At 37.0% G+C, this 26,031-nt stretch overlaps 1 protein-coding gene and 2 long non-coding RNA genes across 3 annotated transcripts; 1 reads left to right on the forward strand and 2 right to left on the reverse strand.

The window, feature by feature from the left end:
- Window positions 1–6,685: 6,685 nt before the first annotated feature.
- On the forward strand, window positions 6,686–10,665 carry LOC133531201 (spherulin-2A-like). Its single transcript, XM_061869339.1, has 4 exons — window positions 6,686–6,889; window positions 7,471–7,595; window positions 9,569–9,753; window positions 10,210–10,665. Exons 1-4 carry the CDS (start codon window positions 6,705–6,707, stop codon window positions 10,603–10,605), a joined length of 891 nt encoding a protein of 296 aa, XP_061725323.1. The 5' UTR covers window positions 6,686–6,704; the 3' UTR covers window positions 10,606–10,665.
- A 989-nt stretch (window positions 10,666–11,654) lies between these two features.
- LOC133531227 (uncharacterized) lies at window positions 11,655–17,456 on the reverse strand. Its single transcript, XR_009801506.1, has 5 exons — window positions 17,435–17,456; window positions 16,597–16,644; window positions 14,202–14,237; window positions 12,765–12,864; window positions 11,655–11,711 (listed from the first exon to the last, which is right to left on the reverse strand). It is a non-coding gene; the product is annotated as an uncharacterized LOC133531227 (long non-coding RNA).
- Window positions 17,457–17,799: 343 nt separating this feature from the next.
- Window positions 17,800–22,683, reverse strand: LOC133531203 (uncharacterized). Its single transcript, XR_009801497.1, has 5 exons — window positions 22,674–22,683; window positions 20,428–20,484; window positions 20,267–20,284; window positions 19,018–19,050; window positions 17,800–17,837 (listed from the first exon to the last, which is right to left on the reverse strand). It is a non-coding gene; the product is annotated as an uncharacterized LOC133531203 (long non-coding RNA).
- Window positions 22,684–26,031: the final 3,348 nt, after the last annotated feature.

The raw sequence follows: 26,031 nt of genomic DNA on the forward strand, positions 1-26,031 counted from the left end.
GGGTAAGACGAACATAGTTTGTTTTGCTCGGGGCAAGACAAAATTATGAATATTCTATACATAACATACACATACATTGTCACATAGATCGTTAAGATAAACACAACACACGGGGCAAACCCCACAGATAGTCTTACCCCACCTTACCTTATGACATCATGTTTGGGTAAATTAATTTTTTTGTGTTGTTCTGTCTAGTCTATACTAGTGGTATGGTTTGTTAGAAGGTATTTTGTTTCACGTTCTGCTAAAACATTCTTGAAAGAGTTGTAACCATGGCAACGAGTAACACTAAAACGTAGATTCACCTATTTCTTACATATGTTTAACCCTTTGAACGCTTTATGTCATAAACAAAAACATTACACAAACGCCAAGGCGCAAGGGAGCTGTGTAAACCTTACTTGAAAGTATCAAGGTTACATTGACAGCGTCCGCCATAACACCTATAGTTGTCCTTGGCGCTGTGGGCACGACTAGTAACGACTTTAGGTGTTCTTGGCGTTCAAAAGGTTAAACTCTACAGGGCTGGAATATTTATGTCACAGTCTTTTCAATCTTAAAATTATACGTACATATTTCATTAACGCATTCACTGCCAGGGGGCGTGGCCTAGGAACAAACTTGTATGACGGTGAACGCATATATGCGTCGGTGGCAGTGAATGCGTTAAGGTCATTGTGGCAAAACAGGGGTGACCGTCTACTAGCTCTTACGTCGCTTTTAACTCTTGCGTATGTACATATGGGATTCAGAAAAAAGTGTACCCTGTACTTTATTATTAAACTTAACAAATTTTGGGCTATATCTACTTTTATTTAATCGTATGGCTATATTTGTCAAGGTCGCTTACAGTATTAGTGAAACTTTATCTAGTCAGATCACGAGCACTATCGATTTAAGCAATAAAAAAGCGTCCCACTTTAATTGTCAGTTTTGCAACGCAGTTAACTATACATGTTACAAAACTGACTAATAATTTTGTATGGAAAATTAAGGATAATTAAGGCAAACGGGTACATACATATTTTTTCTGAAAACCCCGACATACTCCACTTACGGTCGGTAGAGCAGAAGGGGTGAAGCGACACTCGTATACAAGTAATTCTTGCCATATGACGGTCTTCCCTGCAATCCATTGTATATGGCCGGTCTTATCCGCAATTACCTTACTCTACATATATGATTTTAGTACATAGAAATATAAACACATAGTTTCTTAAAGAGGGAAGTATACCACAAAAGACTCTTAAGAGTTTCTAAAATATGTAGGGGGAGGCCGGGAGACTTGAACCATTATGTAAAGAAAAGTGTCAATCATATTTTTTTTAGCATGCATGTGTCATGTCCAGGTAGATATCGTTAGTGGGATATTGGGGTAGTGATAAAATAAATAATTGAAATTTGGCACATTTTTTGATAAAATGGTTCAAGTCTCCCACTGGTCAAGCCTCCCGGACTCCCCCGAAGGTTGGTAGCATATTTTTATACATACAGTCTAGTTAAATACTGCCATAATGTGATTTTAAAACTTATTTAATGAATACCTATCTATAGTTTGTATTGTAGTCTTATATTATAGATGTAATGTTGATTATAACAGTTTTATCAGTAGTTATCTACTTAGATTTTCACTTGATATATTGCGTTGCTTAATTTTTATTAAGTACTTGTGAAACTCAATTTTCATTAATTTGTAATACAAGGGTGCGAAAAACTCTTTTGTACCTACTACGTAAAATGTACACATAATAAGTAGTTGAAAAAAAAAGGAATCTTGAGCTTTGCGAGGAATTCAAGTGCGAATGGTTTTTTCTGCAGCTAGAAACATAATTAATAATTTCACTAATCACCGAATAACTGTCGTGAGGCATAATTTAAACTAATCATACGTGTTTTTAGTCACTCGTGCGACATGTTTAAATTAGTTTAAATCACGTAATTAGCAAATTTGTAAACTCGTATATTATACTCTCGTTTAATTACAAGATAAAGAGTAACGCTTTACGTATTGATTAATAATTATTAATAATATATTCAAATACATAGTACGGTAATTTTGTACTTTGTATAAGTTAATCTTTATAATAAATGATAAACTTATATGTTGTCTGATTATTTACATTTTCATATCCGTTTAGGTAGGTACAGTCTCAGTATTGGGTACTTGACACATGTTGAATATTATAACAAAATATCGCTAAATGGATAGGAAATAAGCCATCCATTATTAAAAAAGACATTGAGATTATAAAAAAATTAAAGACTAAAATCTCAAAAAAAAATTTTTTACTTTCTAAAAGAAAAAAGAAAATGGTACCATTCAATTCCTTACATTTTATTGAACTTATAAACTCAATATTTCAGGATCAAAATAGCAATTTTCTTCATCTTCCATACATTTAGGACAGACTAATGGAATGTGACGTCACATTACAATATCATTTTGTTAGAGGCGTTTCAATCGTCGAGTGCGAGCGTCAGACTTTAACTCTCATTTCTGACCTTCGTGTTGCTTAAATGCCATGAGTCCTATAGAATAGAATAAATTTTATTTGTATTGATTGTACATCGTCATATAAACACATTTGATCCTCAGGAAAATGAAGATCGATTGACATTATTTACAAAAAACTGTCAAGTAGCCAATTATAAGAAGGTAAGTTCATATTCTGATTCTCCCGGAAAAAGGTAAAGAAAGATGTTGCTGTAGCTGACCATAATAGGCAACTTCTTTTCATACGCCGCAGTTAGTGTTGGTTAAGACTCGAGTCATTTGAGTCCTCTGCTTTAAGACGACTCGGTTTTTCAGACTCGTCATTAAGTCAACACTTGAGTCCTTATCGAGACCTAAGTCTTTTGTAAAGACTTTAGCCCTTTAAAGGGAACTATCAAATTATGTACGATTTTTTCTAAAACACATTGTATCCACATGAAATACATGGATTATGCACATAATTAAAACTGACAATTTTCCTTTAAGTTTCTCGTAGATAAAACCTATATTTGTATGACTACCGTAAAACCACCCAACTATAGTCCAAAGCTCCCAACTATGGTCCACAAATAAACACAATTTTTCTCGTTCAGGAGTATATTTTACTATATTTTTGTAGTTCTAAGGTAAAGTATGTTTATAAATGGAAGGCAAAACTAGGAGTAAACCAAAAGGAACATTGGTATAGATACTTAATTTTCTTTTGTACTTGTGGACCATAGTTGCGGTATTGGACTATAGTTGGGTAGTTTTACGGTAAGTATTTTTTTGAAGACTCGAGTACTGTTAAGAGTTGCACTTAAAAAACTCGACAAAGGACTCGACTCGGGAATTAAAAAACTCGGATTTTTTTCGTCTCGTAATAACGACAGGAGTTTTTCAAATTTAGACTCGAGTAAATACCAACTCTAGCCTCAGTTAAACTGTCGACCTATTATAACATTATTATACATATTGAGTAATTCCCACAGTAAGCTCAATAAGCCTTGTATTATGGGTACTTAAACAACGAAATATACACGGTGCCCGCGAGGAAACGGAAAGATTCTGATAGTATATTCCGGATCGTATTTAGAGACAAAAATGTCGTATAAACTTTTTTAATTTGCCTAGTTTCAAAGTTAATACATTTTTTTAAAAGAACATGTACTTACTATGTATAAAAACACAAAAAGTGAAACAAAAAAACTTTTTTTTAGCTGAATTGACATATATTTGTATATATTTTTGTTTAGAAAGGAAAGAAAGAAAAACATTTTATTTACGAACACACATAACAAACAATAAGGTACAAATTAAATAACCTAAGTGTGCCAGCAAATTGTTCAGGCTCAGCATTGTGTTACAGCACGGATGCTGCAGCGCTGATTTTCAGCTTGCTCCTTATTGGTGACAACCGACATACACAATTACACACAATACACATCGGCAGTACAATACAAAAAAAAAATACAATATAAAATAAAAGAACATAAACTAACCAAAAAGACACACAAGAAGAAGAGACGCTGTCACATAAGGTGAATAACATTAAACAAATACACACTCGATTTTACAGACATTTATGTATTGTATTGTATTCGGGCGATTTTCCGCAACTCGACGACTGGTGCCTATTTTGCGTGACGTGTGGGGGTGGGCTAGTCCTGCCAGCACAGCTCCTCGAGGAATCCTATCAAACCTTTGATGTGAGTAGAACTTCGGGGAGGTCTGTCGGGGATCCGAGATGCGTGTTTTATACAAAGTAATGTACATTATTCATTTATGTATACATACATGTAACATTGATGTATATAATGTATAAATATTTGACGACCAGTTTGGCCTAGTGGATAGTGACATTAGTGACCCTGCCTACGAAGCCGATGATCGGGATTATCGGCTTCGTACAACCTATCTGGCCTAGGGGGTAGTGACCCTGCCTATGAAGCCGATGGTCCCGGGTTTAAATCCTGGTAAGGGCATTTATTCGTGTGATGAGCATGGATATTTGTTCCTGAGTCATAGGTGTTTTCTATGTATTTAGGTATTTATAAATATTTATATATTATATATATCGTTGTCTATCTTTTATGTGCATGCGTTTTTGTTTTAGATTTTAAGTTTTGACATAGTGATTTTTGTCCTTAGTTGTAACAATTATAAAACATATGTTACTTATTATAAATTATAGGGATTTGTGTAATAATGTCCTGTAATATTTATTTATAAATGCTTAAATAAATATTACATAAAAAAATATTAAATATGTATTTCTCAGTAAGTGATTATTTGTAATCTTTTGAGAAATAAACATCTTAAACCATAAACCATAAATACTTACATAGAAAACACCCAAGACTCATCAGGAACCCAGGAAAATATCCATGCTTTTCACATGAATAAATACCCTTGCCAGGATTTGAACCCAGGACCATCGGCTTCATAGACAGGATCATCCATAACAAAACAAAGCCACCATTTCACTTTATCTTAGTTATTTAAAAACAAGTTTAAAGTCCTTTTATCTTAACTACTTAATAGGCACTATTACTGCCCTAACCACGGTCCATTAAGTAACGATTATTTGTCAAATGATATTATATTTTAATGATTATTTAAGAAGTACAGTAAGTTTTGCCTAATGAGGTCGTTTTGGTATATATACATGGAGAATAAGCCGATCTCATCACAGAGAAGACGTCCGCCGATCAGGTACGTGGTATTTTTGTAATAAAGTGTATAATTTGCGGTATTTTTCGGACGGATACGTCTTTGAAACTTAACAAAAGAGCGTTCCCATCTTAAAGGCCGGCAACGCACTTGTAACCCCTCTGGTGCTAGTGTCAATGGGCAATAGTAATGGCTTACCATCAGGCAATTCGTCTGTTCGTTTGGCTCCCATATCATAAAAATGTATTAGGTACATATTAAATAAGAGATATTCATAAATAACGTTTTTAGGGTTCCGTAGTCAACTAGGAACCCTTATAGTTTCGCCATGTCTGTCTGTCTGTTTGTCTGTCTGTCTGTCTGTCTGTCCGAGGCTTTGCTCCGTGGTCGTTAGTGCTAGAAAGCTGACATTCGGCATGGATATATAAATCAATAAAGCCGACAAAGTCGTACAATAAAATCTAAAAAATATTTTTTTTTAGGGTACCTCCCCTACACGTAACGTAGGGGTGATTTTTTTTTTTTGCTTCAACCCTACAGTGTGGGGTATCGTTGGAAAGGTCTTTCAAAACGAATAGGGGTCTTCAACAAACATTTTTTGATAAAGTGAATATATTCGGAGATAATCGCTCCGTAAGAAAAAAAAATGTGTCCCCCCTCCAACTTTAGAACCATAGGTCCAAAAAATATGAAAAAATCGTGGAAGTAGAGCTTAAGAAAAACATTAAATGAAAACTATAGCGGACATGATCAGTTTAGCTGTTTTTGAGTTATCGCAAAAAGTTTCTCCTTCAATGGGTAAATAAGCTAAAATTTAAGATAAAAATTTTCTTATTTTACTCATTCTATTTTTATTTAATTTGTCTTAAATAGTTTCATTGACTGTATGAGTAAAGCCATTGACTATTGGTAGTTTTAGAATGAAAGAGTAAAAAGTGTGTAATAATGTCCTATAATATTTATTTCTTTATTTATTTTATTTACTTCCACCGAAAATTGGTTTGAACGAGATCTAGTAAGTACTTTTTTTTAATACGTCATAAATGGTACGGAACCCTTCATGGGCGAGTCCGACTCGCACTTGGCCGCTTTTTTCTCTTTTTTACGATAGTTAATAAAAACATTGGTTTTAAATGGATTTATTGTACAATTTGTATTCTGATCATTAACTCCCCATTCCGTAAATAACGATATTTTTACCCTAAAAAAATACTACTGAAGCCGAAATACTTAGCCGTGTTTTTTAAATATGCAAATGTATTTTACTTTCCTCGGTGTGTTTAACTCGGGTGAAAGGCACCATTTCAGTCTCGGACTATTGGCTACTACCTCGACAGAAATGGGTGCCTCTCATCCCTTGGTTAACAATTTACTTTTACTTTTCTCGTATTCGAAATGAAGAGTACAAAATAGAAGTTACCTAGTAGTTATTTAGTCTGTGTATTCTATGCCCCTTTAAGGAATTCCTTAGTAAATTAGTACCGTACTTTTAATTTTTAGAAGGACGTTTTTTTGAGGGAAGATTAAATTTGTTTCCTTATAAATAATTTCAGCCATGCGGTTCCTCCTACTCCTCCTACCCGCTTTGGCGCACGCGCGTCTCTCCATCAAGGTCGACGTCGCAACACGGGAGAGCGATGTTAGCGTCAACTTGCTGGGTGAAGATGACCACGTCATAGATGGTGACGAGACGAGAGAATTCAGGCTCACTGATTCGCCGCTTAAGGACGCTTGCTCTAGGTAAAAAAACGGGGAACAGAATCTGAGGTTTTAGTTATTTAGCCTCCTAAGGCCCAGCCATAGAAATGAAAAATCCTAAATTTGCCACTAGAATTTGAACCTATAGTGCAGGGAATACAGTTGATTTTATTTTGTTTGAAAATTGAATGAAAGTAAGCCAATGCAACTCTGTTCCAATTGAATATGATTTAAATTTCATCGAACTGAATAAGTCCTATAGGTAGGACCTTGGGCCTTACGAGGTTAGTAGTAGCAGGGATGTGACGCGAATCCGGAAAGAGTCAGACCAAGATAAGTTGGCAGCCCAGGCAGTGCGTTATTTTGAACGTCAAACTTACACTGCAAATATGGCAAATACTTACACTGCTTTTAATAGTAGTTATAGGGAACATTGACATGTCATTAGATAATGAACTCAGCATCCTGTTGGGAGAGGCACGTTGAAAGTTAAGTTAAAAATTTGAGCTAGGAAAACAACCAGGAACGAAATAGACCAAGGGACATTCAGAGAACAAAATTAAGTCCAGCCAGCCCAATTTCACAAGAAATCCTATCAAACCTTTGGAACTTTATATTTACAGGTACTACGGGCCACGGCCTACGGACGCCTACCTGCACTCACCGACCCCATGGGACGACCTCTACCAGAGTTACGGCTGGACGCAGGTCCATAGGAAGCTCAAGCCTGTGAAGGCTTCCATCCTCGGTACGTATCCACATCCCTCCAGGTACTACAGGCCACAGCCTACGGTCGCCTACCTAGCCCCCGACACCATGAGGCGACCTCTACCAGAGTTACGGCTGGACGCAGGTCCATAGAAAGCTCAAACCTGTGAAGGCATCTATCCTCGGTACGTATGCACATCCCTCCAGGTATTACGTGCCACGGCCTACGGACGCCTACCTGCACTCACCGACCCCATGGGGCGACCTCTACCAGAGTTACGGCTGGACGCAGGTCCATATAGAAAACTTAAGCCTGTAAATGTCCTCCATCCTCGGTACGTATCTTTAGATATTTATGTACGTATCTTTAGATAAATATGGTTACACGGTACTACAGCAGAAATATACTAATATATCGGGAAACCAACCTAACAAAACCCATTACTTAGATGACGGACTTCGTGACAGACAATTCGCAATCAAAATCATTGAAGGCACCTGGAAATTTGCAACAAATACTGCAAATGCTACAGAGCAGAGATAAGAGCAGAGCGATGCTTTTACCATATTTAATTGAATTCACGACATTTGTAATACATACAATTGTAGCAAAATTCCTGTCATGTTTGTAAGCATTTCTATAGAAAATATTTTATAAAATACTGAGAATTGTAACCGTGATGAAATAGGGGCTTGGTTCCCCTCATCAAATGCTTGACTTTTTGATCAAAATAATAAATAACTATTATATGTACTATGCCTATAAAATTTGAGGAGTTCCTCCGATTCCTCATCGATTCCATCATCAGAACTAGATTTTGGCAAAAATACTTTAATCTGATGTAACAAACTGGTCAAAATTCTTTTCGGTGTCTTGTTTTGGACCACTCTGTCACGCTTTTATTTCTGTAAAAAAAAAAAAAAACAAATAAAAAAACGAGTGCATTTACATGTCTTTTTAGCTGTAGAAAACTATGAACTAAATTTAGTCTCATACAAAAAGCTACACTCCAACATATTTTTTGGGGACAAAAAACAAGACAACGAAAATAAGTCTGACCCAAACATAAAAATAACGAAAATAAACATACAACTCAATTAGAACAGTTTGAAGTCGGTCAAAAAATACAAAAAGTCTGACTCGTGAAGGATTTGAACCTCCGCCCTCCGATGGTCAAGTTTAGCTGTATATCGGCGTTCTAACCTACTGAGCTAACGAGTCGGTGCTTCACACGACGAAAACAGTCATCATATCCCGCAGAATGACGTCGCAAAGCCGTGGGTAGTTTTGTCTAACTAATATAACTTGACCTGTACTTTTGTTATAAATATATATAATTGGAGGCCAGATTATACTGGAAAATATTGTTAAAAGAAATGAATCATCCCTGGTTTCAAGGCGAGTCAGACTGATAAAAATATACCTAAACAAATCTTGGTATTTCGCTGTGTACTGAATGTGCACTAGAGAATAATCTCAAATTAATCTGTTTGATGAATCAAAGGTACAGACTTTGATTCAGAATTGTCAGACATTGAAATCAATTTATCTTTAAATCGTGCGGTGAGTAAATGTCCATCACATAATTTGCAATAGCGGTAAGATCGTGCGACTTTCAATCCGGAGGTCACGGGTTCAAATACATTCTTAGTTATTTATTTAATTCTGTGGGACATAGTTAATTTGTGTAATAATGTCCTATAATATTTATTTATTTATTTATATTTAGCAGTCGCTTTTCGGTGAAGGAAAACATCGTAAGGAAACCGGACTAACCCCAAAAAGGCCTAGTTTCCCCTCTGGGTTGGAAGGTCAGATGGCAGTCGCTTTCGTGATAACTAGTACCTTCGCTAATTTTTGGGATTAGTTGCCAAGTGGACACCAGGCTCCTATAAGCCGGGACAAACGCTAGGAAGAAGAATCAGAGTATAATAGTTATAATACTAATAAAGCACTTTCTTCTATATTGTGTCTTGCGCTTAAATTTAATCGAAAATGTTATTTTCCTCCAGGAATCCACAGCCAGCCAGCGATCATAGCGACCCAGCGCTTCAGGAACAACGGCACCAAAACGGCCCAGTACAAGGCCGAGCTTAGCCAAGGAGTCACCAACACTGTTAGCAACAGCTGGAACTTGCAACACACCATCCATGTCGGACAGGAGATCTCGGCGGAATTCATCATTCCTGTTGGCAAGGTATGTGTGAAGTCTCCAATTACATACTATTTTGTTAGTAAGTTGCATTGGGATAATTTCGACTACGGGATATTTTTGAATTTGAATCCATAGTATCTACTAAACTAGAAGCATTTCATACTTTGGCAATAACAAAGAGAATTTGAAATAGAGGTGGATTGTCAAATAAAACTTTGTAGCCACAGTAAATTTACTGCCATCTTTCGACACTCGATTAAAACCTTTTGGAACGCCATTTGACTTTGATCCTTATTCTTTCCCTGAGTACGTATATTTATTTATTTATTTAAAACTTTATTGCACAAAAGAAAAACTTAATGTACAAAAGGCGAACTTAATGCCGTGAGGCATTATGATGATTCCCTTTTTGGTATTATGACCATTCTCACAGTTGCGAAACAATGTAATTTAGTTTCAGAAGTTAAGCCTATTCTTATATATTTTGTTATTTTTCAGGTCGGTGGAAAAACTTCACTATCTTACAACCACCAATGGGGCAAGAGCGGCAGCGACTCTCACACAGTAACTGTCGGGGCAAGTGCGGGCATCACGGTTCCCGTCGAGCCAGGCGACTCAGTCGAAGCCGTCATGACTGCGTCTCAAGGCACCATGGAGATAGAAGTTGTATACGAAGCATCGGTTTATGGTGACGTCGCTTTGAACTACGAAGGGGGCTGGAACGGACATTATTTCTGGAGATACGATGTCAACGCTGTCATGGAGGCGGGCGGTCTTCCCCGCACGTTGCAAGTTTCGGAGATACTTAAAGTCGGGTTTTATACTGATGTGGAGATTGTGTTGCATGAGAAGCACGGTAACAAACGTGTGCTTATGGCGGATATAACGTTTTAATTGTGACGTTTTAATTGCGGTTTAATTTGTGGCGGAAATAAAATGAATTTATTACTTCAATTTTGTTTATGTCAATCTAATTCCAACATAAGTACCCTATCTAATATATTTTTATTTTTATTTTATTTTTATTGTTTTTAAGGGATAACAAACAACTATACAAATACAATCTACAAATGGTGTTACATTATAAGTGTTGTTTTTATGTACAGCCAACAACGTTATCCACAAGTTACTTATACACATAAAGTTGAAGAAGGTAGGACGGATATACAATTTTACTATGCTAATAATAGTTTAAATGTATCTCTGGCTAAACACGGCAATTATACATTAGATTAGTATACATTAATCTATATTAAACAATCTGATAAGGCTTTTCTATATTTAGCGGTGGGCAGGTGGAATATATCTATCGCAGTAAAGTTTTGGTTGTAGGAAGTAAGGAGCCGGCGAAGCGGATTACGAAAGCCGGCGTTAGTGCGGCAATATAAGATTATAAGTATTTTTAATTTTTAGTTTTAGTTAGTTTTATATTCATGACTGTTGTGTTGTATGCTTGGGGGTTTTGATTAAAATTTATTGTATCTCCTTGGATTTCACGGGCCTGTAAATCCCAGTCTTTTGATAGGCTTGTGTGGGGATATAGATCCAACACGTAGAGGTCCCTTGGAGAGCTTTAACCTTTTCAACGCTTTTCAACACGTGTCAAGAAATGCCATGGACGCCAAAAAGTTAACTGGTGAAGAGCGAATATGAAGCTTAACTGACAGTAGGAAAGTCGCTTTGACAACGTCCGCCATAGCCTTTTTAATGGTCATTGGCGTCGCGGGCACGACAGACGATGACCGTTTTAGTGGTCTTTGGCGTTGAGAAGGTTAATGTTATGTAGAACGGCTGATGGAACCCGTTCACAGGCGCAGCAATAGACACCCATGAACCGGTCGCAGCAGGCATTGGGACTAATTTAAAAAAAGTGAACAGTTTAACGGTCTATGGATTGAAGTCTTAGGACTTTTAGGTTAGGTTAATTAGAAGAGTTATAAAAATTATTGCCATAAAGCTTTATTTGATATTGTCATTATTGCCGAAAAATAAGCCGGATTCTGAAAAAATAAAGACAAATTAGACCTCATCAATCCAATAATGGTAAGGGTAATTTCAATTTCGTATGTCGTATATTTCCGGAAATCAGTTAAGAATCACCCGAAATTCCCTCATAACAAGAGTCCCTTTTCGGAATTCGGTATCCGACAGTGTGAGTGTGGTGTGCTTAGATAGACTAACAAGTCTGGACGCGACCAGTGGTAACGTTGAGAGCGAACGCAGCCGACGCGCACGAATGAGGGTAGTCCGAGCGCGGTGTAGGTACACAACGCCGACACTCACCCGCTATCTCCAGTTACCCGTGAACGAAATGCGTGTAACTGCGTCGAAATATCGGGAGCTCAATAAAAATCACGGTTTATATCCCGGTCGATTTAAGTGATTTGAGTTGTTTTCTTATGTTAGCTGGTAGAATTGATTGAATGATAAATATTTAATAACTTTGAATTGATTTGCTTTAATATTGTTTGATATTTTACAGTTAATAAGTATTTTCCTTGTGTTGGTGTGGTGAAAAATTTTGTTTCAGTCGGTGGCAAAATTTGTTTTTACCCTCGTGCCTTGAAACCGACGTAATTCTCAAGATTCAATTTTTCGAACTATTCGCTCGTGGTTCATTTTTGGAATTTTTCGTTTGCTCGGGTATCAATATTAGCAATAGCGGTTAAACAGCAACTTTGCCCCCTTGTAAAACGAATAAATATTTTGATACAACCACAATAATGTTTTTTTTTCCTATAAAAGAATTAATAAGTATTAGCCCCCGTAGTAAAGTTGTATTGAACAATGCTTAGTTGGTTATGATATTCGACAAATATCTAATATACATAGTTTGGCAAGCCCTTTCTGTCAGGCGTCTGTCTGTCAAAATGTAGGCGCGAACTTTAGCCTCCCATAGAATATTCTTGCGCCCTTTTCTACTGACAATGTGGCTTCCATTTCTGTCAGAAGAAAAATGCGGCAAATTTAAAAAATGTGGGTGGGAAATTTATCCTGCCATAGAATATTTTTCCGCCCTTTTCTACTGACAAAGAGAATATAAGTCAACTCACTTATTTAGAGCCCCTTCATCTGTGCCACACAGAAGTAGTTTATGTCGGGAGTGTACATGCACATTTTTTTCGACTGCTGGTATCCACCAGTTCCACCACCCTGTAACATAATAGTAGTTTATGTGACTAATGTGACTATACATCGGTTCTTTTAGCATTAGAAAGAACTCCACATAAGTAGCTCTTTAACTGTTAATAATATTGGAATTATCGAATGTAAAAATATATATAAAAAAATCCAAGGACGAATCCTGCCAAGCGGCATTATGTGACACAATAGTAGATTGTTAACCAAGGGATGCTTTTATCCCACCCATTTTTGTCGAGTTAGTCTCACTGCGTTCGAGCGCCAACAATCCAAGGCTGAAATGATGCCTTCCACCCGAGTTAAACATTATACTTTTCATTTCGAATACGAGGAAGTAAAATACATGTGTTTTTTAAACGTTCAATAATTTAGGTCAAAGTATCGTTATTTATGCCATAAATAACGATACTTTATATAATACATTTTATGGAATGGGAAGTTAAATATCAGAATGGAATTTATAACGAAATTACAATTGCTTCTCGTATAAAAATAAAATAATAACGTCAAGAAAGTAAAACGCTCTAGTGAACGTATCACTTTCTGCAAATTTTTTAGAACAACAATGACCCTCACTCAGAATATGAGAAATGAAAAAGTAAATGCCTACTAACTACACTTCACCTACAATTCTTCTCTTATTGACTGCTATCATATTGCACACAACTGTACAAATCCGTAGCCACCTGGAAGGGAAGGCTGCGCTGGCATCCAAAAAAACTCGGTGTGCTCAATAAAGCGAGGCGATACTTTACTCCGGGGCAAAGACTGCTGCTATATAAATCGCAAGTCAGACCCCATATGGAGTATTGCTGTCACCTTTGGACAGGAGCACCTGCATGCCAGCTTGGACCCTTCGACTCAGTCCAAGGGCGCGCTGTACGAATCGTCGACGATCCCAAACTCACAAGCGGTACTGAACCTTTAAGTCTAAGGAGAGACTTTGCCTCCTTGTGTGTGTTCTACCGCTTGTACAATGGGCTGTGCTCTGAGGAATTGTTTGACATGATGTCAATGCCAACGGCCACTTTCTATCACTGCACCGCCCGCCGTCGGCAGGGTGATTATCCTCACACCTTAGAACCTAAATGGTCGCGTACTGTGCGGTTCAAAAGAAATTTCCTACCGCGGACGCTCCGGCTGAGGAATGAGCTCCCTTCCGAGGTTTTCCCGGAAATCTACAGTATGGGGTTCTTCAAAAAAAGTTTTTAAAGGGTCGGCAACGCGCATGTAACACCTCTGGAGTTGCAGGCGTCCATAGGCTACGGTGACTGCTTACCATCAGGCGGGCCGTATGCTTGTTTGCCTCCGTCGTGGTATAAAAAAATACTATTGCTAGTGTTTCTTACGCTCAACGCCACTGGTGGTGTGTTATGTTCTTCTTCCTGCAGAAGAAATTAAAATTACAATAATTTAGCTTCTGTTCGCAATTTCGTAGCGAGTTTGCGGGGAAAGACCAGCTCGACCGAGTGCTCAGTACTGGGCACTCTCAGGCCACTGTACTCGGTACCATTGCTGGCCGAAACGTTAATGCATTTGATCTTTAGCCGTTACAAATTGAACCATAAATCGTAACGGACGGTTACAGGGGGCCGATTTATGAATTTCGACCACTCGATTACGTGTATTTTGTTCAATAATATCTCCACTATTAGCCATTTAAATTCTCCTGGAATTGAAAACGAGTGGTCAATACCACTCGATTCCCAATTTCTATCGCTCGTATTTAATAAAATAGCATTGCGGCGTTTTCCACAGATTTTCGAGTGACTTAATCGAGCGCTCGAAATTCAAAACTCGGTCCGAGTTTACGGTTCAATTTGTACGGTACCAAACCTGTGATAATTCGGGGCATATTCTGGGATTTGATATCGATATAATATAACATGTGCGCATCGATAATTCTCGAAAAAGTTTAGACAAAGAACTCCTTTCGGGCATATTTTACATAATAAATAAGGTTTGTCTCAAAATGGTTTATGTACCTAATAGTGTTTTTATGACTTAAGGTAAATTTCAATTTTTATGTACTTTTAGCAATAAATGAAGATGGAGTAATGTTTGAGAAATAATATATAACAAAAATTTTTTGCCCTTCCGCCGACAATATCTGCATCAAAATACAGAACGAGGCCAAAAATGCTTGGAAACTTGCTTGTCCGGAAAATTCAATCCCAGCCTTCGTTCAGTCACAAAGACTTTGGGATGAGCCGCTCTGCAGAGCCACTTTAAAAACACTTATTGACAATGCTCAAAGCCCTGCAGAGCGCGCTCGACTCCTGGCCGTATCCGAGCCAGAATCGGGGCTCTGGCTCCATGCATTGCCATCCCCCAACATAGGCACCCTCCTAGAAAGAACGACCCTCGCACTCGCTACCAGTCTGCGACTGGGGGTTAAAACCAATGAGCCCCACCGCTGCCGCTGTGGCTCAAATGTTGATGAGCTAGGCCACCACGGACTGTCCTGCCAGAGAAGCGCGGGCCGCATCTCGCGCCACGCCTCCCTGAATGATGTCATCCGGAGGGCGCTTGCCTCCGTTAGCGTGCCGGCCATCCTAGAGCCGAACGGTATCGCACGCGACGATGGCAAGCGACCCGACGGCATGACACTCATTCCGTGGAAGCTTGGGAGGACGCTCGTGTGGGACGCCACTTGCGTTGATACGCTCGCGCCGTCCCACCTACAGGCGACCTCCGTCAAGGCGGGAGCTGCGGCTACGACCGCAGAACAGAACAAACGGCGCAAATATGCTGTCCTCGGTGAGGGCTATATACCTATTTGCGCCGTTTGGCGTAGAAACTCTGGGACCGTGGGGGCCTAGCGCAAAAATAATATTAAAGGAAATTTCCCAGCGTCTAACAGACACCTCAGGTGACCGGAGGGCTGGCAGCTATCTCGGCCAGAGGATAAGCCTGGCCATCCAAAAAGGTAACGCTGCCAGTCTTCTGGGTACCATAATGCATGAAGGTGACCTGGGGAGCATTTTTTATTTATAAGTTTATTTTAAGTTCTATTATATTTTAGTTTTAATTTCAATATCTTAGTATATAATAAGAATTTCACAAAAGGATCGTCAAACATCAAAACAGCATATGGAATATAAATAATATAATGTAAGGATGTAACGCAATTAACGCAAGTAGTTATACACGTGCCATTAGGTAGCCATCTTTAACCAAAGTTTTTGTTCATAAATAACAATATAAAATTATTAAAATAAAACATTTAGTGTGGAAATACTGACCTTGTTTAAAAATAAAATAAATTCTTCCAAAAAATTCCTTTTTAGAATATAAGAAGCAGTATACAAAGCGAATTTGTATAAAAATAGTATTTTCTAGAACATTTAGATGTTGACAGTAACATCGATATATTTAACAGTCGATAAAATATTTTGCTACGTCACTTTAGGATAAGTGCCCCCTGCTAGGTTTCGTGGAGGAGCTGGGGTAGCTAGAGTAGTGCTACCTCGTTTTCACGCAAAATAGGCGCAATGGAGATCGATTTGCGGAAAATGCCCAGCATAACCTAACTAACAACTATATAGTATAAGTGCCCCGAGTTATCCCAGGTTTGGTCGGTACGTATGAGTAAGGCCTTAGACAGCACGACTGGCTTGCATTGCGCACAACGCGATTTGATGCTAATGCACTGGCTCACTTTGTTTCGCCCGTAAGGGCCCGTCTTTACGAAGTATTATAGAAATCAATGAATGAAAGAGTTTTAATAAAAAAGAAACTTACGTTGACCAAATTATTTGGTGGCTTTACTGTAGCTTCCTTTAAAGTTTCCTGTTCGAAAAATTAGAATTAAATAATCGACTTAAACGTTTTCGCCGCCCACATCAATGAAATAATAAAGTATCATCAAGGCCACGTCAAAAATTGCACGTAAACAACCCGTCTAACATATCAAGTCATGGCGTGTGAGGCACGAAATGCACTGACTTTAGATCACAAACAATATTTGTTGCTCAAGAAGCATCTATTTTTACACAAGTGCAATTACTGTTTGTACAGTCAGCATCAAAATTAGCGGATGAAACACCGCGCCAAAAGTATCTGATATTGCGGATTTTTTTCTTCTAAAATTAGATTAATCTCTAAAATTCACGTCCAAAAGTATATCTTTTACGGTCTAAATTGGTCTACATATAGAACCACCACTTTTTGTTAGCTGTTCACAGAATGGTAGACATTTTTGAGGCGTTGTTTGATCGGCTACTTTTGATGCTGACTTCACTGTACCTCTAAAAGTAAAAATAAGTTTAAAAAGGTGCTCTTTGCATAATGTGATGGACTGTTGCATTACATTATTCAAAAGAACCCATAGTCACAAATAAAGCCTCTATATATTTACAAAAATAAATATATTGACAACCTTTATTTATACAATAACTATAAAAATTTCATTAGCGCGATGTAGAAATCGTGCCGCTTGGTACAGTGCCATCTGTTGTAATGTTTAAGAAACTGTTTATATAAAATTACGGACGCGAAAAAAAAAATTGATTTTCATGTCTTGATTATCGTCTTAGTGTAAAAGGTACTAAAATTAAATTTTTTGTGCAATGTTTCCTACCTTTGACGCTACATAAGCCAGCTAAAAATAATTATACAGGTTTAAATTTAAATAAACAAACAAACAACAAACAAACAAATTAAAATAACAAACAATATATTCTTGTAAAATGTTGAAAATTAAATTACACGCAATCATTCTAAATGAATAAGGGTCATAAACGTCTACTAAAGTTGACAAGCCGCTAATAATCGTTTATGAATAAAGGGTAAGTCTTTATGTAGTTAATAAATAAAATTGATAATTAGTAATTATGTACAAACCATCTGTAACAAAAATATATTACTAGTAGTTAGGTATGATACAGCTGAAATATTATAATTAAATAAAACATTTTAATATTTTTTTTTTGCCTATAGCTTGAACGTACCTTGAAAGCTTCGTCCTTTTGCTTATTTGGAACCTGAAATAGTACGAAAATACCTTGCATATATGTTTTATACATAATTATTAGAAAAATTCTTAATCATCCTTTGAGGTGTCGCTCCATTACTTCTGCAAATATAAAAAATCCGGGCAGTAACAGTGACATTTGCGGCAGTAATGCAGTTGGCAAAATGGTCGCGCTGCAATACTACAATAAAATCCGGGCAGTACCTACCTAACATCGTTTTTGACAGTAATGCTGTCGACAGTCATGTCGGGCTGCAATACTTCCGCAGTAACGTAGCTGTCTGAATCCGAATGGCACCTTGATACAGAACTGCGTTCACAGGATCGGGGATGTATCATTGTTTTTGTATTGTTATTTTTAGTGATCAATTAGTGCAATAAATACATTTTTGTCAAAAATAAAATTTTTGGTACATGCTTTTATGGCTGACTGTACTTTTCTTTCCACAGGCAATTAATACTCATCAATACAATTCTAACAACCCCAAAAACAATTAGTATGCGTTGTTTCACAGAGTTCCCATGGCCACCTCCTGTCTCCATCATCAGATCAGCTCCATATCATTATAATATTGTATTGTCATCCGATTTACATATGTATGCAAAATTTCAGCTCAATCGGAAATAGCGAAGTTGATCAAATTTAGCTTCAAAAATTTTACCCACACTAACTAACTAACATACTAACTAACAGGGCTAAAGAGTACCATTTTGTACCATTTGACGTTGAAACTCTAGGTCCATGGGGTCCCAGCGCGCACAAGTTTTTTGGAGAAATCGCGAAACGTCTGGTTTACGTAACTGGTGACCGAAGAGCTGGCGGCTTCCTCGCACAACGTATCAGTATTGCGATACAACGAGGAAATGCCGCCGGCATCCTTGGTACAATGCCTCAAGGGCCTATTTTAGGTATAAGCTAGTTATAGTAATCATCTGTATATATCCATTATGTATATTGTTATTGTAAATAAAGATTTAAGATAAACAGGGCAATTTATTTTTCTTTAGAGTTTTGATACAAAAAAAAAGTCCTAAAAAAAAAAGTAAAAAAAAAAAGTAAAAGTAAGTTAAAGTCCAAGTTAGGGCCAAAATTTTTTTTTGCCAACCGTATTAAGGCGCTATGATTTTTCTAAAACTCTGCGGAACTCATTATACGTTAAACAGTAAAGGCTATAAGCCTAACTAGTTACCTGCATGCTTAGTTTTTTCACTGGCGCAGATAACTGAAGACGATAAAAAACGGAGATAAGAAAACAATGTTAATAAATATACTTTGCCCTACGGCCGTAAGCGTCCACTTTCAGCCCGCTGCAATAAGAAAAGCTGCCGCTTTTTGGCTTCGTCGAGCCGTTAGAATTGTAAACAAACCATCGGCAGTAAATAAAAAAGCCTCACGTTTGTCGTCCTCAACTTCGCCTCGGCCGGACTATGCAACTATCCGGTATCCGATATGGATAGTAAAAATATGGCTGGTTAGGCCGGATACCGGATAATGACCGGATAACCGTTGCATCTCCAATAAGCATAGTACAGTATGTAGTACTATTTCACACCTGTAATGTTTTAATAAATGTAAAACGTTACAAATCAAATACAAATGAACGCTATTAAATATTTATCATAGCTATCATTAGGAAACAACTAAAAAAATGCAACAATTCCATCAGTTTTTGAAGAATAAAGTTCCTTTACGAGCTGTAGCCTTACCACGAGTTTGATACTGACGTACCACTGCTGCACTGTCCATGTACTTTTACATGCATAGAAAGTAAGTTACGCTCACGCCAGCGGATTTACATCACTCAGTGTCAAACTCGTGGTAAGGCTGGTGTATGTTTATCTATGCTGCATCCGATTTTTAAATTCAATTGTCAATGATTGTTTTAAGCTCTGATAATACTACAATATCTGTCTGATATAACTACATGTTTCTTAGTATTATTTGTAACGAATTTTGTTTTTTTTAGAGCAGGATGTAAACTTAATTTTTCATTGATTAGTATTTCAATTAAAAGATTTAGACAGGATGGTCTTTGGACCCGGGTATGTCTTTAAACTACGCCCAAAAGAGAGGTGTGGGTATGGGGGTGGTGAATGTCATATCGCTTTGTGTGGTAGGGCACAGCACAGCGGATGTCATTCCAGATCTAGAGCAGAGCCCAACTGGGGAAGTACCTCCACCTTACAGAAAACCGCAGCCAAATAACCCTAGACCCTACTCATAGTGTTGTGAGTAAGGTTGCCAGAGCTCAACGAGGGAGCGGAGTGTTAGGGTCGGCATCGCGCAACTCCTCTTAAGTTGCCGGCGTCCATAGGCTACGGAGACTGCTTACCATCAGATGGGTCGTATGCTTGTTTGCCACCGAAGTAGTATTAAAAAAAATGGTCTTTTTTGAGACCGTTACTCCTTAAAATGTAAGAAAGGATATGTATACATACCGCCAGTGTATTTGCGAGCTAAAATAAAATATATAGAAGACATAAAAGACACTAAAGTGACACATAGTGGTCAGAAACAAGACAGCGGAAATATTATAAACTATATAGGGTTAAGTTAAATATATATATTCTGCAAACAAGTAAAAAAAAAAATTACTCACCGATCTAAATTTATTGTTGTAGTAATTGAAAATGTTCTCTTGTTGTGCGATTTGCGACTGAAGACAAAATTAATATTTATAACGATTTTAATTAATCAGCTAAATTAATGCGATGACCGGTCTGGCCTAGTGGGTAGTAACCCTGCATATGAAGCCGATGGTCCCTGGTTTGAATCCCGGTAAGGGTATTTAAGGATGACTCACGCTAGACCGGGCCAGGGCCGGGCCTGACTTTCCGGCGCTTCATTTTCTATGGAAAGCACCACGTGATCACCGATCAGCCGTCATAGAAAATGACGTGTCGGACGCCTCGGCCCGGGCACGGCCCGGTCTAGCGTAAGTCATCCTCTATTTGTGTGATGAACACAGATTTTTGTTCCCGAGTCACGCAGTGGCTTACGCGAGCGACTAGCTCGCGAACGCGAAGTGGCGCGGCGCGCCGCGGCGGCCCAAGGCATTCGCGTTCGCAACGAGATCGCCCACATAGGACACTTCCATAGGTATCAAAGAATTGATTCTCCCCGCGCCGCGCCGCGCCGCTTCGCGTTCGCGAATTATTCGCTCACGTAAGCCGCTGCGTCATGGGTGTTTTTTATATGTATATAAGTATGTATTTGTCTATATAGGTATGTATATCGTCTCATTTCATTTCATTTCATTTATTCAACATTAAAAGTCATGTGCATTACAGAAGATGTTAGTTGGATGTAGTCAGTACATGACACCCGGATAGGGCGCATAATGTTAGTACTTATGAGGTACCTAATTACCTACTTATATACTATAGTACTTATAAATTCGTGCATATTCGCTTATCAACGTTATTTATAATATTATACAAACGCATATCTACCTAGGTTAATTCATCAATGTCAAAGTTAATACTAATGGTTATGCTTTATGCCAATCCGAAACTCAATCAACAATTTAGTGTCACAATTTTCTACAATTATTTACATTATAAAATAACAAAATAACAAAAGATGAAAGAGGTCATATTATTGATAGGTAACATATTGCCTTACGGGTTCCATTCTAACAACTTATTATCATTTAAAAACTCGTCAATTGTGTAGTACGACTTTTCGGTTAGTAGATTCTTTAGTTTATTTTTAAACACTTTATCGTTGCGTTCTTGTTTTAACTGTTCGGGTAGTTTGTTTACTATGGTGACACATCGATAGTACGGACCATTTCTATACATAGCAAGTCTTGAAATTGGCAGGAGAAGTTGATTTTTGTTTCGCCGGTTCGAGGTGACTTTTTGCAATGGGAATAAATTTGCATTGTTCCTAACGAACATTGCCGCTTCCATGATGTACATGCATGGTAATGTAAGTACCTTATGTTGCGCAAAAAGTTCACGGCAGTTACTTGGTATCCGCGTGTTAGTAAGGATCCGTATACATTTTTTTTGCATCAAAAAGAGCTGATATGCGTCCGTGCTAGCCCCCCAGAGTATTATTGCATATCTTAGCCAGGAATTTGCGTACGCATAATATGCTGACAAAGCAGTTTCAAAGTTGGTATTTACTTTGAGGATTCTGAGGGCGTAAACAAATCTGGATAATTTTGCTTTGACATTTTGGATATGAGACTTCCAGTTTAAGCCGGAGTCAATTTTTATTCCTAATAAATTAAATTCAGTAACTTCCTCGATAGTTGTATTATTAATTTGTAACGTCATTTGTAATGATTTTTTCTGCGCCGGTTTAAATTGAATTATTTTAGTTTTTTTAAGATTCATTTCCAAATTATGATCGTCGAGCCAGTTTCGGGTAGTGAGCGATATTTCCTGTAATCGTTCATTGCACTCTCCTAGTACCCATAGTACAAGCTTTGCTTAGTTTGGGGCTAGGTCGACGTGTAAGGCTGTCCCCAAATATTTATTTAATACAATGTATGTATGTATGGTGCTACTTTACCGCACTAGTGCGCAAATTAGCATATTACGTTACTGTGTCAAACATTTAAAGGGCCATATGTACTGTAAAACGTTGTACGATACATGTGCGAATAGGTAATTTGCAACTCGTGTCGATTTAAAACACTCCCTTCGGTCGTGTTTTAATTTATCGCCACTCGTTTCGAATTTCCTATTTTTCGCACTTGTAACGTAATGTACTATTGCGTTTCAATATGATTATACAAAACGGAATATTTCATCATTTAGCATATGTACAGCGACTATGATGTCATATTAGTTATAACAATTGCAACAAAAGAACTCAGATATTTATACTTACGTGATCAAACTGTAATTCATAAAAAAATACATACTTTATAATAATGTATTATATACCAAATATAAATATTGCACATGCGTTGAGCCCTGTTCCCTTGCTGCATTATTTTTAATCCTTCACATATATCTCTGTATCTTTAGATAATTAAATAGGGTAACGGCGGCTATTAACGCGGGTATCAAAATCGACGTCTAACACCGCGGTGTTTACAAATACGCATTTTGCAAGCAAACAGATCTATCCCCTAAGAAATAAAGCATACACAAAACAAGCTCATTCATTGGTCTATCGTGCCCATTAGTGTGCATTTGTGTGAGTGTAACAAAAAACTCGCGATTCGTCAGTTTGTGCGACGGCGGCGCAAGAACCGGTTGTTCCATACAGACGCGTGACACCACAGGTAAGTGAACTCCAATCTTACTTAGTGTTTTACGTAATAGTTATAGCAAATAAACTAGTGCAATGCCTTTTAAGAGGTTGTGTATTGTTTTCTACACGATTTTGAATTACTTTTAACTTAGTTTTTGACCCGGAAATACGTTTAAAATTGAAAATAAAATACAGCGGTGATAGGCGCCAATTACTTCTGTGGTAAGTAATTCCGTGGTATGCCACGGTAATAGAAAAAGTGGTAGTTTTGTTATTTACTCTTTAGTTTTGGTACAAATTATCAATTTTATAATTTCTTTTATTTATTCTAATCTTGATCTATTCACGCTATTAAAGAGCTATTTCCGTGGTATGGAAAGTATTCAACTAACCCTTAATTTTTAACAAAAACTTCAGCACCGATTTCCTTGTTTCTATGGGAACCCTTAATCTGTCAACTTTTTTTTATTTTGAGCTAAAACCTAAAATTTACTTGCCAGTTATGTGATTTTGTCTTTACAAGAAGCTTGTAATATACATGTTTGATTTGATTTGAAAAACCATCTGTGTTTTATTATTTTTATGGGTCGGAATTAGGTTTAATTAAACTCCAAATTAAGCCTATTACCGATGGTATGATCAGATTACCCTCGGTAATAGAATGTATAGAAATCTATTACCGACCCAGAGAAATATCGAATGGGTCGGTAATAGGCTCTTAAAGAGTTATCTATTACCGAGTGACTATTTGGTATTGTATTGAAATATCGCATTTAGGGTACCGCAAGTACAGATTTCGTTGATAAAATTTAGACTTCAGTTATCATTATCAGATTTAAATTCTTCTGTTTTCTGATTCAGTTATTACTCTGACAAGGAAGGGTACCCAACTGCCGGACATTTCCGATTAGATTTTTTTTATATAATTTTATTTATACAGTAGTCCAAAATCTCAGACATGATTTTTTTAGCTATAAGAATCAGCAATAAGAAAAGTACTGTGATTTGTTAATTATAAACGGGTAAATTATAACACATAATATGTGAGAGACTTTATTTAACTTAATTACCTTATCAAAAATATTAGAATTAAAAAATTTCATGTTTTTATGTATAGTCGAAATTTTATAAGGTGGACGTTTACCATTTCACTGCGGTAAACTTTCACTCAGGTGGTAAACGTCCAGCTTATAAAATTTCGACTATAATTTACGCTGTGCCTTATGAGTAAATGTTACTTACTTGTTTTTTTGTGCAGCTAATTATGTCAGTAAGACAAATTCTTATCAATCTTTATAGCATTTAAAAATTACTTTATTTAATAACAGGCAGGCCTATTTGTCATATACGTCCTTAGTAAAACTTTACTAATAGTAATTTTTGTTGTTTTACATGTAAAACATTCAACTTATAACTTGTTATACAGGTACTCGTGGGTACTTGGTAAGTTAACTATTTAATAGTATTTGATTGTGCCAAAGTGTAATTATAATCTCTTCGAATATATCTCTTATTTTTAAACATACTCCTATAGTTTTATTTTTTATTTTTGTGTCATTATTAAAGTTAATGACACAAAAATAATATACAGAACCCACGTCGTTATTATTGTTTTAACCCTCGGTATAAGGTTTCGAATTTTGAGTTTGATTTCTATTAACGAGTGCAGAAAAATCATGCCAATTGTACCCTCGGTAATGAAAGCTCAATTCGCGATAATAGAATCACAGCCTGTCCCTTGCCACGGTAATAGAAGATTTGGTCATTTTGGCTTCAAAAAATATTTTAATACATATAATAACCCAAAATGAATCCAAAAACGTGTGAAACGGAAAGTTCATTAAATGCTCCTGGTTCATAAAATAAAATATTCCTGGCTGTTAGACAGCATTGATACCCTTAATTTTTGGATCTCTTTTGAAAAGTTCCTTAACTACCACGGTAATAGGTGCCTTTACCCTAAAAGTAAAAAAAATCTACCCTCAACTGGCTTAAGAAGCCATATAGATGAAAACATTACATGATCAAATATTGTGGGTTAAAATATTTATTTGTAAAGCGGGTCGTTCAGTGACATATCCAGGCGGTTTTGTATTTGTAAAGTCAAGTAGTTCAGTGACAGATCCAGGCGGTTTTGTATTTGTAAACTCAGGTCGTTCAGTGACATATCCAGGCGGTTTTGTATTTGTAAAGTCAAGTAGTTCAGTGACAGATCCAGGCGGTTTTGTATATGTAAAGTCAGGTCGTTCAGTGACAGATCCAGGCGGTTTTGTATTTGTAAAGTCAGGTCGTTCAGTGACAGATCCAGGCGGTTTTGTATTTGTAAAGTCAGGTCGTTCAGTGACAGATCCAGGCGGTTTTGTATTTGTAAAGTCAGGTCGTTCAGTGACATATCCAGGCGGTTTTGTATATGTAAAGTCAGGTTGTTCAGTGGCAGATCCAGGCGGTTTTGTATTTGGTTGGTTCCGGTTCGTGAGCCATCTTGATAGTCACGCCTCGTGATTGATTTCTTTGTTGTTTGCTCATTAATATTGTTTAAAGTGTAATATTAATAGCTTATTATTCAGTCCACGTGCTACTTTTAAAGTCCAGCTATCGCTTTGCAAGAGCTGATAAAATCACCGTACACTGTCGTGTACTAACCGTACAATTTTAGTCTTATTTAAGCGCTCCAAATACCTTGATACTAGCGAAATAGTCCCATTGGACTGACGCCATAATTTTAAAAGAATAAATGGTTTACCAATAAATGTTATACTACCCGAAAATGAGCAAATTGTTTATTTACTTTTATTAAAACCTAAAGATACAGGGTAGTTAAAAAGATCATAGATTTTTATTGTGTAAAAGTATTTTTTATTCTGTAAAAGTTAATAATTATAGACAACTTAAAATTATATACGAATGTATAAGGTAATCGTTAAGTGTAGCCAATTAATTTAATGTGATTAATACATGTGTAGATGTATGCACGAGCTCGATTGATGCT

This window comes from Cydia pomonella, chromosome 24, assembly GCF_033807575.1.
Source record: "Cydia pomonella isolate Wapato2018A chromosome 24, ilCydPomo1, whole genome shotgun sequence".
Classification (NCBI taxonomy): Eukaryota; Metazoa; Arthropoda; class Insecta; order Lepidoptera; family Tortricidae; genus Cydia; species Cydia pomonella.

Excerpts from the sequence above, each read along its gene's own strand:
- LOC133531201 (XM_061869339.1), top strand. The coding sequence starts at position 6,705 with ATGCGGTTCCTCCTACTCCTCCTACCCGCTTTGGCGCACGCGCGTCTC. Across the intron at positions 6,890-7,470 it reads CTTAAGGACGCTTGCTCTAG|GTACTACGGGCCACGGCCTA; the intron begins GTAAAAAAACGG and ends TTATATTTACAG. Across the intron at positions 9,754-10,209 it reads TCATCATTCCTGTTGGCAAG|GTCGGTGGAAAAACTTCACT; the intron begins GTATGTGTGAAG and ends GTTATTTTTCAG.